The sequence below is a fragment of the Sus scrofa genome, chromosome 1 (assembly GCF_000003025.6).
Source record: "Sus scrofa isolate TJ Tabasco breed Duroc chromosome 1, Sscrofa11.1, whole genome shotgun sequence".
NCBI classification, from domain to species: domain Eukaryota; kingdom Metazoa; phylum Chordata; class Mammalia; order Artiodactyla; family Suidae; genus Sus; species Sus scrofa.
Window position 1 is genome coordinate 235,895,560 of NC_010443.5, and position 13,330 is coordinate 235,908,889.

The 13,330-nt window shown below is 53.5% G+C and overlaps 1 protein-coding gene across 5 annotated transcripts; it reads right to left on the minus strand.

Annotated features, from left to right (window-relative positions):
* FAM214B (family with sequence similarity 214 member B) lies at positions 54–11,583 on the minus strand. 5 transcript variants are annotated; one of them, XM_013986310.2, is made up of 9 exons: positions 11,496–11,583; positions 3,952–4,095; positions 2,752–3,709; positions 2,558–2,616; positions 2,276–2,381; positions 1,994–2,152; positions 1,702–1,770; positions 1,443–1,618; positions 54–1,303 (listed from the first exon to the last, which is right to left on the minus strand). In XM_013986310.2, exons 3-9 carry the CDS (start codon positions 3,631–3,633, stop codon positions 1,150–1,152), a joined length of 1,605 nt encoding a protein of 534 aa, XP_013841764.1. In that variant the 5' UTR covers positions 3,634–3,709; positions 3,952–4,095; positions 11,496–11,583; the 3' UTR covers positions 54–1,149. The 5 variants fall into 5 exon arrangements, with proteins under 5 accessions (XP_013841764.1, XP_003480592.1, XP_013841761.1 ...); XM_003480544.4 differs by having other exon boundaries at positions 11,470–11,583; XM_013986307.2 differs by lacking the exon at positions 11,496–11,583 and adding an exon at positions 7,399–8,969.

The window sequence follows — 13,330 nt, forward strand, 5'->3', positions numbered from 1 at the left end:
GGCCTCCATCCCCAATTCCCATGCTCTCCCCAACAGGAAAAGTTAGGCTTAGCTCAAGTTTCCAAACAATTTATTCTTTTTTTTTTTTCCTAAAAAAAGTACCAGGTACAATTTTTTCCTGTTTTTTTTTCAAGTTTCAGCAAATGCTTGTTCCCCTCAGCCCAGCCCCAGGCATCAGAGCTAAGGCTGGTTCAGAGTCTGGAGTGGAGAATGGGGTAGTTGGTAACTACATGACTGAGTTTAAGGGGTGCCCCTCGCCCCAGCTGAGGTAGGTGGGTCAGAGTCTGGCCAGATGAGAGGAGGCACTCCATTCCTTGGCCCTGACTCTGCCCCCTGAATACCTTCCTCAGTCAGGACCCCAAAGCAAGGAGATACAGACAAGAAGAGAGGGACAGCTGGGAGTCTGGAGTCCTAGATGAGGGGTGGTTAACCCCTGTGTGTGCACACATCCATAAACGCTGTTTCTCACACACATACCACACACACACACACACACACACACACACACACACACACACACACACACACAAGTTGGCTTTCAGAAAGAGGTGAGAGGGTAGGGGAAGTGAAAGGAATAGGGAGGGACAGAGGAAGCTGAGTTTTTGGCTAGTGACTCAGTCCTTCTGGGATAACTTCTCTGCTCTCAGCTGAGGGACAGCAGTTCTCCGACAGCCCCCATAACAGCCTCTTCAACTCCTGAGGTTGGAGCAATATCTGAGAGTGGGAAAGGGGGAGGGGGCAATGCCAATTATCAGGTTTGGGAGGTTACCAAGGCAATCCAATTTGAATAAATTATAAATTAAAAATAAATTAAATAATAAGTGGCCCCTGCCCAGGACAGGGAGGCAACGCTGGCATGACTTGCCTGGGAACTTAGGACAATCTCGGGGTAGCTCCAGTTCCTCCCTGCTACCTCAGCTGGCCTGGGAAACCCAAGGGAGGGGGCAGGCACATGGAGTACTCAGAGTAGGGCAGAGTATGGTAAGATCAGAAGTTTTAAACACCCAAATAATCAATTTGGGCATGAGCATGGCGAGGGCTTTAATTCAAGCCTGAAGGGTCTCTCGCCACCTCTCCACGTGTTTGCTCTGTCCAGGATGAAGCAGGTTGGGCAGGTCCTTGGCCCACATGGGTTCAGGGCACTGGCAATCAGGGCAAAGGTGAATAACGTGGATTGTGAGGGGCCTCAGTCACAGCCTGCAGTTCGTAGGGGAGCCCTGTGTCCAATTCCAGGCTCCGGCGGGAAAAAAGCAGGCGGATGTCTCCATGTAGGCTTAAGCGGCCTGAGCGGGAGCTCCGGAACCTGGAGGAGGACAGAGGGATCAAAGTAAGAATCCAGACAGCAGACAATCACGGAGAGGTCTTTTTCAGGGAAGACATACCTGGGTGGTAGAAAGGATACCAGGGCCTCCTCCCCAGCTGCCCCAGGGCCCTGTCCTCACCTGAGGTGCAACAAGTAGCAGAGGAGGCGGCAGGTGGGGCTAGCATTTCCCTCCTCACCCACAGGCACCAAAAAGAGGCGGTGGCGCAGGAAGGTCATGTGGGCAGCAGGCATGTCCGAGAAGTCAAAGGTCACAAGGAACATCTTCACCACAGTCTGGTTGGGGTTAAATAAGGTCTGGGGGCAGGACAGGCAAGGTTGGTAGGATATAGGGGATGTTTTCCTCTCCCCATTCCCAGTCCCCCTCAGGAAAAACTCACCACTTGGATGGTGCCCACCTTGGGCACGCTGTAACCCTTCCTCCCCAGGGGGTTCAGGTCCACGACGCCCTGGGAAGGTCACGGAGCCATCAGCAAGGGTAGGGTCTGGGAGATCCCTGAACACTCATCCATCTCCACAGTCTCTCACTTGGGGACTTGGCCCTTGCCCCACGCTAGTGTTCTCCCCACCCAGCCCTGACTCTCTCTTGGGTGTGAATATCTAAAGCATAGCTCCTGCCCCCAACCCCTCCTGCTCCTCATGAGCTAACTCTGGGTTGAGGTCAGGTCATACCAGGAAGGGGGCCGGGGCATTTTGCTCGGAAACATCAAAGAAGGTGACGGTGACAGGCAGCGTGACATGCTGAGGGCAGTAGGATCCGCTAGCTCCAATCTCTGCTGTGAAGCCCTCGATGTGGCCAGATGGTGCAAAGCGTCCTCGCAGCAGTGATTCCTGGGGTTGGGGTGGGAAAACACAGTAGGAGAAAGATGCTAGCTATTTTCCTTAAGCATCCAAGCCACGCGCCACCATCCCTTCCCATGAGACCCCCTAGTCAAGGAATCCAAGGGGAACTACCTCAAAGTTGCCCAACAGGGTACGGCTGACGGCAGGGGTAGGAACAGGGGAGGCACTGTGGGGGCTCAGCAGGCCTGGCCCCTTCCGGAGGCTTCGAAGGGAGTTCCTGGTAGGGGAGGGGACACACAGTGGGTTGGCTTGAGGTTTTATGGAATGATTGCTCCTGTCCTTGGGCCCCACTACCTAGGGCATCTTCTCTGAGGTCCCCTGCCCTGGGAAAGAGGATTACAGACTTCCGCCCCATTTTCAGGGACAGGGCAGAGGGAGAGGTTGATCACTCACAGCTTCAGGCGGCGGGCACCTTTCAGCCTCCGCCCCACGGGACTGCAATCTGTTGGGTCCTATGGAGAGGAAAGATTAGAGAAAGAGATTGGGTGGTGGACAGGTGTATGAGGAGCAGGAGTGATCACAAGCTCTCATCACCTTTCCCCACACAGATAGCCACTTAAGAGCAGACCCCTCCTGTCCTGGCTTACCAGCACAGGCTCCTTGGGCCCAGGCAGCAGGTGACTCCAGAAGGGTGTGGCTTTGGCATCAGAACTGTTGGCAGCAGGAGGGTGGCCCAGGGTTCCCCGGCGCCTCCGAGGGGCTGGCCCCTCATCCTCAGAGCTGACATCCAGGACTTCTCCAGCAGGAAGCAGCCTTCGCTTGGTGGGGCAGGGGCCTGGAGGTCCAGGGCCAGGGGGTGTGTGCTCGGGGCTATGCCCATTGGCAGTGCCAGGGGACTCCCTAGGCCAGGGGCTGCTCCTGTTGCCCACCCCAACCACTAGGCTCTTACCCCCTGTTTGTGCAAGACTGTGCAAATCAGTGTCAAGTGTGTGCAGCTGGCCCGGAGGGGCTGGCCCTGGGGACTCCCCCAGGGACCCCTGTCCCCCTGGATCTGGGGAAGCCCAGTCTCTGGTGTGCAAAGTATTGCAGGAAGCATTTGATGGGGGACAGGGGGGACTCCAGGCCCCGGAAGTCCAAGGTGAGGTGGAGCTACCTCCCTGTTCCACAACATGGAGGCCATGATGGCAGAAATGTTGGCTGGCCACACCCAGTCCCTCTGGGCCCAATAGCCCCACAGTAGATAGTTCTTCAGGGGGTAGTCCCTCTCTGGCCCCCAGCCCAGGGCCTCTCTTCAGCTCCCGGGGACCCTCAGTGGGTGGGGCTGGCCGTTTCAGGGCCCTATGGGGCTCGGAGGCACCAGCTGGAGGGGAAAAGATGGATACCTGGTAGACCCCGGAGGATGTCGCCCCCCCTGCTGGGCTGTAGCCCATGAGCAGGCCACCCTGGAGGGCCCCCTGCCTGACTGCAGGCTGTGAAGGGCCAGGCTCTGGCTCTGAGGATGAAGACAGCTCCGCCTGCACGTGGCGCATGAAGCCCCCCCTTGGGTCAGGGGGGCCCCCCCACACAGCCTTTATGCTGGGCCTGGGCTGGGGGGCCTGGGGACATCTGTGTAAGAGAAGAGAAGAAAAGATGGTCAGAGCAATCGGTGAGTTTTCTCCCTCCCAGATGACATTTCAGATCCTCTCCTGGACTGAAGAGGTGACCCTGTGGGGCTCCTGGCGGTGAAGGTATTCGAATCCCCAGATAGATCAATGGAATATAGAGATCACTCCCAGAACTTCTGAGGAGGTGACAGGTTTAAGTCAGGTTTCCAACTGGACCTGCCCCCCCGCCTCCCTGGCACTCACCCCGATGCAGAGGCCTTAAGCCTAGCTGTGTGTTCCCTCTTCCGGACTGATGCCTTGCTCTCCTAGCTTGCAGTGTGGTCCATGCCTGCTGCACTGGCAAGGTGACTGCCACCATTCCGTGCAGCTCCTGGGCTCAGCTGGACCCTGAGGAAAGAAAAACAGATATAAGCCAGGTTCTCTGGAGCCAGTGGTAAGGCTCCTCTCTGATTATGGGCTAAGAGAGTATACCCCAGGACATCTCCTGCGGTGTGAGGGGCCCTTAAGAAACAGAAGGGGCAATCTTGGGATCTCGGGCCCAGAGGGAAGAACTGAGCTGTGCAAGAGAGGCAGGTCTTAGCTCATTGTAAGAAGGCTATGACAAGCAAGTTGAGGCAGGATGACTACTCGTTAGGGTCACCAGCTGGGGGACTCTTGCCCTGAATGAGAGGGGGGGATGAGATACCCAAAGATTCAAGAGACCATGTCAACTGAGAGGTGGCCAAGGCCAGAATTCAGCTTTCCTAGTCAAGGCCACAGAGTTGCACAAATCCTTCCCACATACCTATCTTTAAAGGGACAAGGAACCCTATAACCCATAACCCTGAGGGCAGAAGTCTTACAGAAACTTACACCCCATCAGCACTTCTTAGAGGTACAAACCTCACATCAGCTCCAAGTGGACCCTTCAGCAATAAACTCCCAATTGCCCCCAGCAGTCTGTCCCTTTAGCAGGAAGCAACAAATCTAACCAAACACAAGCCTTGATGGGGGCAGGGTGGGGGAGGAAGCACTGCTAGAAGGCACTTTCCAGGGCTTACCCCTCCCCCTAGGCCTGCAAGCTAGAGATAAGGCCTAGTGACAGTCAGACAGCTGGAGTACCTCACCCCTCCTCCCCAACATATCCAACACCCCAAATCCAAACCAGTGCTTTTCTGCCAGGACACAAGATGGTCTTCACTGACTAGTCCACTCTCAGGAGCTCATTCTGAGTGAGGGGATGTCAAGATAAAGGCCGTCTTCCTTCAAGGGAGAAAAATACTGCCTCCAGGATCAGGCGTCTGCTTTGGTCAGTAGCCTGTGCTGCCTGCTATCCACAAAACTCCTTCCCCTTCAAAGAATCCCCTTTATGTTTATCCTTCCTCCTTGGCTAGGGCAAATGCCATCCCCTCCAGAAAGCCTACTCTGGCCACCCCAGGCCACAGTTATCTCTCTCTCCTCTGAGACCTCACCTATAACAGCATCACTATCTCCTGTAACCCAATGACAGTTTTGCTTGCTCCTGTGGGTAAGACCTCTCCTAGATTGACCATAAGGTTCCTGAAGGTAGGTTTGTGCCTCAGTCCTTTGCCCAACTCCAAGCACAGGGGTAAGCACATAGCAGAGTTCAAAAATGTGAGATGCAAGCCCCAGAGATCTGGGCAGCAGTCCCGACAGGGCAGAGAAAAACTCCCAGAATGAGAGAAGCAGAGAGATTAATCGTATAGGGAGAATCATCAACAACAGAGATGGGGGTGGGAGGCAGGAAGAAAGGGGAGATTTGAATCCAGGGCCTGAAAAGCTTTCCTACATCATATTCCTATCACTGTACCCTATACTAGCCTATATCACCACGTTCTCATTAGAACTGGAAGCCCTAAGATAATTCTGCTTCCCTGTGGTGGTTGGGGCGTCTGGAAAGGGCAGAACGCCAACAGCAGCATTGTCAGAGTACAACCTGTACTCATCTCTTCCCTCCTTTCCTCTACCTATGTCATACAGATTCAGGAATGGCCTTTTCCTTAGCACTTCTACCTCTAGGTCATCCCAGTCAGCCTCTTGAGCGCTTGCCCTGGGGAAGCTAGGTGATGACATGACGCCCTACTTGACCCCAGCGTGCCTGGCATCTGCTCATTATCCCAGAGGCCTCTCAGTTCCTGCTCGGTCAATGAAAAGCTCTAAGGCTCACTTCCCTGCCACCCAGTCAATCTGGCTCTAGACCATGGCTTCAAGCTGACTCATGGGGCAGGACTTGGTGGGGGGGCAGGGTAGGCCAAATCTCACTCTCTGTGCAGGGGTGGGGGAGAGGGAAGGGGCAGCAGCTGGCATCAAACAGCTGTGCCAGGCTATGACTGGCAAGGACTACAGCTCCCAACATGCCAAGGCAGAAAGGCCAGCAAAAACAACAAGTCCCAGAATACTATGCGGTCTGTACCCTCAGACACCTGCTAGGCCTGGGAGATGGGGTGAGGTGGGTATTGAGGTCCTAGGCTCATTCTCCCTTCCCTTTCAATGTTAAAGATACCCATTTCTACCCTGATCAAAGAAGGTGGTAGGAAGGAGAATTCCTCTCCATGTGCTTTCTACCCTCACCGCATTCAGAGAGAACTGCTGCCAGCTGCTGTACATTTTGTCTCTACACACATCCACACAAGCTAGGGGAGCTGTTCCCATGGACCACTACTGTGGGTAGGAAGGTTAACCTCTGCTCTCTCATTGACTCCTTGCCTCCGGCCTACAGCCCTCCACCCTCCGTAGAGAGGAAGCGAATCTTAGCACCTCCTCCAAAATGAGCCTAATAGACTCGCCCCAGCACTCCAGCTCCAGGACTGCTAGTTCTGAACGATACCCCCACCCCATGCTTAGCCTTTCAGGTCCTTTTCTCACTCTTCTCCTCCACTCGGCCTGGGACAGGCCCGATTTCCTACTGGAGCTCTGGAGATTTACTATTTTCCCCTAGCACAAACTCACCCTGTTCCCAGATTGGCTCCGCCGCGGCAGCCGCTGCTCCGGGCCCTTCCGTCCCGTCCCGGTCCCTCCCCTCGAATGCCCGGTTCTCCCTGCCACAGGCCCCCAACCCAGACAAAGGGTGGCCCAGGCTGAGCCCTGCTCTGTTAAGCTCTTTTCTGTTCAGCTTCGTGTGCAACACTAGCGGGCCCTGGCGCCCGCAGCCCCCAAGCTGCTGCCGCGCCCCTCCCCGCGACTGTCCCTCCCGGTGGCCGCCCGGGCTCCGCGCAGCCGACTCTGCTGCCCCTCTGACTCACAGGCCATTTCCTACCAGCTGATGGGGCCGCCCGCCCCGCCCAGCGCCCCAACACCCCTGTCGCGGCTGCAGCGGCCACCACGCCTCCCTCAAACTCCACCCTCTATGGGCAGCGACCATGCTCATTGGCTTAAAGAAGGCCAGCCTTCCCATGACCGCAACTGTGAGACACGCCCCCTCTGAGAGACGCTTGCCCATTGGCTCACACGGGGGCAGGCCTATCCAGGGTCGGCCCACCCATCGCCTTAACCCCTCAGCAGCTGGAGTCCAAAGCAGCTCTCAGCCCTGCCAATTAACCCTTTCAAAGACCTAGGCCTCCCACTTCTCACCCTGCCCTTCCTCTTCAGAGGCAGGTTAATAGGACGGCCTAAAGCGTTCATAGACACAGTTCGATGATCTCCAAAGTCAGCTTGCTCTTCCAATACCAAATATCCCCATATCCCCCATACCTGGCCATGCCTTGCAAACCAGAGCTCCATAGACCAGAAGCCCAGGAAGCCTCCTTCATGCCAGGGCAGACGAAAAGGTCCTGAAGTGGGGTCTTAACTCTTTCCACTGAGAAATGATAGTCTTCTTTCTCTTTATGTTCTTTCGTTTTCATTAGAGGGGCCCCAAGGGCTCCTGTGACAGGGATATGTTTTAATTCAGGAACCTAGAATTCTTTATGTCTCTAAATTTCCATTCTGCTTCAGCCCTTCTGCCGGTCTCTTTCTATTCATAAGGCCCTGTTCAAGGAGGCAGAGCACCCAGGAAAAGTGGGATAGGAAGGCTTTTGCCCAAAATGGGGGAAAATGTGCCCAACTTTTGTGATGGAGCTCACATCCATGACTCACAGCTCCCTCGAAACTCCCCACCCTCCTCCTGAGTCACTGGGCCCCAGGCCCAGTCCAGATCCAGCCAAGTTAAGTGGCAGCAGAACCAGAATTCCTAATTCTTATTCTCCTATTTTTTTTAATGACCAGAATGGAAACCTTTGCAAGGATTAGACATGAAAAGATAATTTTTTAGAGGGGATGCTCTGCGGGCAAGCTAAGAAAATAAACAGTTCTGTTTACCTTTCTCCCTGCACTTGTTGTCAAGTCTGACAGTTTGGAACTTAGAGGTTTTTTTCTCCCAGTCTTTCACAGAAACAAGAGACAAACACCAGAGCCAAAAGAGGGAAGACTCAAGCTGGGACCCTGGAGAATTGGTATCAGCCAGGGCAGGCTTCCTGGCTGTGCCTCCAGAAGAGTGGGAGTTCATTCTTATAGTTGAGAAGCCACAGAAGGCTCAAGGTCTTTGTTTCTACCTTGCCTGTAGTGTGGGCCCTGAGAGCCCTGAGGTTTTCACTGGACGGTAAAAAAGAGGCTCTCTCCCCTACTTCCTCCCCGTGCCCTATACTTAGGAAAGACAAACAAGTAAGTTCCTCTAGGCTCCTTTCTCCTCACCTCAAACCAGGGGAAAAATCCTGAAAAAGAATCCAGTTGCTGTGGACTGACTTCCTTGCTGGCACCCTAATGGTAAGGAAGAGGATTTAGGAAATTGTCTTTTTCCTTTCTTTTTTTTTTGGCCACTCTCGTGGCATGTGGAAGTTCCCCAGCCAGGGATCAAACCCAGGCCACAGCAGCAACCCAAGCTGCTATATTGACAATACCAGATCCTTAACCTGCTTTGCCACAAGAGAACTCCCAGGGTTTAGGAAATTTGAAACAAAATTGCAGAGTACCAATGTCAGGGCCTACTTGCCTTAGTAAAAGTTTACTCCAAGGCAGGTGGACATAGAATACTGTAGGAAAGGAATAATCCCTTGGTGACCCAACGTGTTCTATCTACTTGCCACTACCACAGGCCTAGGACTTAATTATTTGCAAAGACCATGGGGCAGCAGTTTAGGGGGAAGGATCATAGATGTTCTAGGTCTCAGTGTGCTCTGGGAAAGCAAGCAGCATGGTACAATCAAGAGGCTTTAAGTAGCTGCTCTAAATTCTCCTGCTTTATTTTTTTTTTTTTAATTTTTATTTATTTATTTTTTTTGTCTTTCTTGCCATTTATTGGGCCGCTCTCGTGGCATATGGAGGTTCCCAGGCTAGGGGTCTAATTGGAGCTGTAGCCACTGGCCTACACCAGAGCCACAGCAACATGGGATCCGAGCTGCGTCTGCAACCTACACCACAGCTCACGGCAACGCCGGATCGTTAACCCACTGAGCAAGGCCAGGGATCGAACCCGCAACCTCATGGTTCCTAATCAGATTCATTAACCACTGTGCCATGACGGGAACTCCTATTTTTTTTTTTTCATAGCAGTTATCACCAGACATCATTTCTCTCTTTCCTCTTCTCTCCCTCTCCTGCTTGCCCCCCTACACACACACACACACACACACACTTCTTTCTTTCCCTATTAAAATGGAAGCTCCATGAGAGCAGCAACTTTGTCTGTTTTATTCGTGCTGGTACTCTCAGAATCAGCATCGGTGTTTGGCACAAAATAGGTGCTCAGTAAACTCTAGTTGAAAGAAACAATGAGCCCTGAGCTGAGTGAACAGCAATCAGGAGACCTGGGTTCTAACACCTGTTCATTCACTATGAGATCTGGAGAAAATCTCAGTCTCTGTTCATTTCCAAATCTGTAAAATGAGTTTGTATAAATGATGACCATTGAGAGCCTCTACAGCTCTGACCTTATATTGCTATGATTCTAATGGCTATTGTTCACTCAAATCCATTTCCAGAGGATGAGTCCAAGCATCTGAAAGCTCCGCTGATCGTTCTGAAGCAGAAAGGCCATATACTCCAGCCTCTGCACAGCAAACTGATGCTCTTTCTCTTCATGCCCCACCCACTCACACGAATGCCTTAGTCCAGAGGAAGCTGGAGTGAGTCTGCCCTAGGCCCGCCTCTCTGAGAGACAGACTGGGAAGCTGTGTTGCCATAGCAATCAGCTCCTCCTCAAAAGGCTTCAGCCTGCCCTCCTTTACCCCACCCTACCCCAAGGCTTTGTCTGGCCTCAGCACCCCCTCCTCCCCACCAACCCGTCTCTCAGCCAGAGGAGGCTGGCTTGGGGCCCCTTTCAGCAACACTGTCACACTCATTCAGCCACTGTGTGGAAAACAGGGCTTTCCCACCCTGTCCCAGCCAGCCCAGGGGCAAAATGAACTCTGGCCCTACACCAGGTCCCCTCAGGGAACCAGAGGAGCCCCCAAGTGGACTAGGCCCTAGTCTCAGTTTTGACAGTCAGCTTCCAGGTCAGGAGTATGGGGAGCCATTCCTTCTTCCTCCCCCAGCAGAGGCTGCAACCTCACATCCCTTCTCAAGTTCAAATGACAATAGTGACCCACCTCTCCAAACATGCATCAAAGACCCTTAGTACTTATTATTTTCCCCTCCTACAGACACCCAGAATTTTTGACGGTCGCAATGTTACCTACCCAGGAGAAGGAAAAGTGTGGGGAAATTTCATTTGTGGCAAGTGGTAAAAATGTGTCTACCATTCACTTGGGGGCCTGCTGGGAAAGACCTTGGTAGTAGTGAGGGTGGGGTCTGGGCCTTGCTGCTAATTATTAGGTCTCTGGCCACTGAGTACAAAGTCTGGGGCAGGCACAGCTCCTAGACATGCAAGGACCGGGCCAGGCCCCAGGGCGAGGAAGGAAGTGGGAAATGAGCACACCCAGAACATAAGGGCAGAGCAAAGTGGGGGAGGTGGGGGAAGACAGGGACCAAGGCAAGCTTCTAGAAGGAACAGGAACTAGAGTGGGGGGTTAACAGGAACAGAATGGGGGAAGGGTCCCCAGAGACACCAACGAAGGGGGAAAAAAAGAAACCAAAAAACCCAGACTCAGCCAGACAGATCCAGAGCTGCCTGAGAAGGTCGCACAAGCCCTAGTGGCAAGTGGGGCCTAGATCCTCTCTAAGAGTGCTCAGGCCTGAAGGTGGAGTTAGGAGTTGAGGAGCCAGGAGCACTGCAGACGGGCTTCTTCACCCCAGCAATTTCATCACCCTCATTCCTAAAACACAGGACACAAACATCTTCCTGGAATCTCTATAATGCCCCCACACTTTCTCAAAGCACTAGGGGTTCTTCCCTCCCCAGCTGGGGCCTGCAACCCCTTCCCTTCGCAGAGTGCCCACAGCCCCATCCCTTCTTCCTCCACACAGGCCATCTGTCCCTCCCACACTCTGGACCACCAGCCCTTCTCCATCACACAACACCCCCTCTTCCCTTTCCCCCTAAGCTCCTTCAGAGTCCCTCCTCCTCAAGTATCTTCTCCAACCCTCCACTTCAAGATAAAGACTTCACCCCCTACCTAGTACTTCCCACCCTCACAAAGCACTCCCGCCCCTCCCCCACAAGGGCTACCGGAGAATGCACCTCCTAGCCCACACAGTGAGCCCCAGCTCCTCCCCTAACTCTGCTTTACTCCACCCTACCCCAGCATTTCTCCCAATTCTCTCCTTCCCTAAAGCGATCCCCACCTCCTCATGTCTGCCCAAGCGCACCCCGGTCCTTGTCCCTTCTTCCACACGCACCCCACCCCACACCTGCAGTTCCGTGAGTCCCGCTGCACCTGGGGAGGTAGTGGATTGGGGCAGTTACACAGCTGCCCCAGCTGCAGCCTCCTCCGGCAAACCTCGCCCCTTTGGTGCGAGCCCCGCCCCCGCAACGACAAGACCCACCCTCCCCCTGTCCCACCTCCCACCTTCCCCCCCCACCCCGCTTGTCCTTTTTCCTAGTTTCTGTAATTCCTGGGGCTCCTCCCCTGTAATACAGGTCCCGCCCCCTCTAAGGCCCCGCCCCTTCTCGTCTTCTCGGCGTCTCCCCATTGAACACTGCTTGCCCGTCGTCCCCTCCAATCCCCGCCCCTTTTTGGTCTCCTTGCTTGTCACTAGGACCCGCCCACTCGGATTCCAGCCTGGCAGAACCGGTGCCAAGCTCCTTTCCAACGCTAGCCCCCTCAGATCTCTGAGCCTCTTCTCCCCCCGCCCCTTCTCCCACTAGCCTCACCCCGGCGCCCGCTCTCCAGCCGGGAACCGCTGGCTCTGATTGGTGGTGGTGGTCCCAATGGATGGTGGAGGAGACAAAGTGATGGCTGCAGGTCGCCTGAGGTCCCACCCCGGCCACGTGCGGCTTCTGTGATGACAGGTTTAGATGGGCGGGGCATGTGCCCTCTGTGTGAGGCCTAGGCTGACCGGATTAGGCTGGAGGTGGGGAGCCAGAGCCAGGGTCAAAGCGTTAGCCTGAAGGCGCCGAGCCTGAATGAGGCCCTCTCAAGCTTTTGCGCTGGTGTGAGCAGCCTGCGGAACTTGAGCCTCTTAGTGAAGCCGTCTGCGTTAGCGCGTGTATTTGCCTTAATGGGGGAGGTCTGTGGGACTTGCAAAGTAGCACAAGGGGTCTCAGGGTTCTGTAAAAATGCGCAAATCTGGTTGACGGGGTCTCAACTCTGTGAGGATGAATAATTTCTGCAGCCTACTCTGTTCAAGAGAGTCTGAATTCTGGGAGACAAGAAGTAAGAGTCAGATGTGTACCTGTAGAGATAGGTCAGAGAGTCGTCTGTGAAATTCATGAGCCTAAGTGTTACTACAGAGTAAGGGGAGCCTGCAATCACTGAAGAAAAGTAGAGCCTTTGCTTTGCACGTGTCAAATCAACTATGTGACAGGAGTTCTGTTGTGGCTCAGCGGTAACTAACCCGACTAGTATCCATGAGGATGCAGGTTCAGTCCCTGGCTTTGTTCAATCCTATGGGTTAAGGATCTGGTGTTGCTGTGGGCTGTGGTGTAGGCTGGCAGCTGCGGCAGCTCTGATTTGACCCGTAGTCTGGGAATTTCCATATGCCGTGGGTGCGGCCCTTTAAAAAAAAGGCAAAACAAAACACAACAAAACAAAAACTATGTGACATTTACACTTCTGTAATTTAATTAGCGTTTGATTCTACTCTCCAACTTCCCGCAACCCTTTGGGTTCTGGAGATAGCAATGGGGAGTCGATGCTTGCCAGCTACCGGTAGATGGCAGCACAGGGCCCTTGCAGAACTCAGAGCTTCTCTGTGGAGTTGGCAGTGCTGAGGACTATGAAGGATCAGACCTGTTAAATTTCTCTCTAAGTCTCAGATTCTTTAGGTCCCTGTGACTTTCTTTCTGTGAGTCGTTAAGATGCTTTTTACTGAACACCAAATGGTGTGCTAGGCAAAAAGTGAAAAAGAAACAAAATTTTTCTGCCCTGATGTGGCTTGTTTGTTTGTATCATCATACAAATACCTGTATAATCCTAGAGAGAGTAAAGTTGGAAGGGTTTTGTGTAGTGAAAAAAGCTCAAAGTTTGAGGTCACTGTGTTTGGCTCAGAACTTTGTTTTTTTGTTTGTTTGCTTGCTTGCTTTTTAGGATCGAACCTGTGGCATATGGAA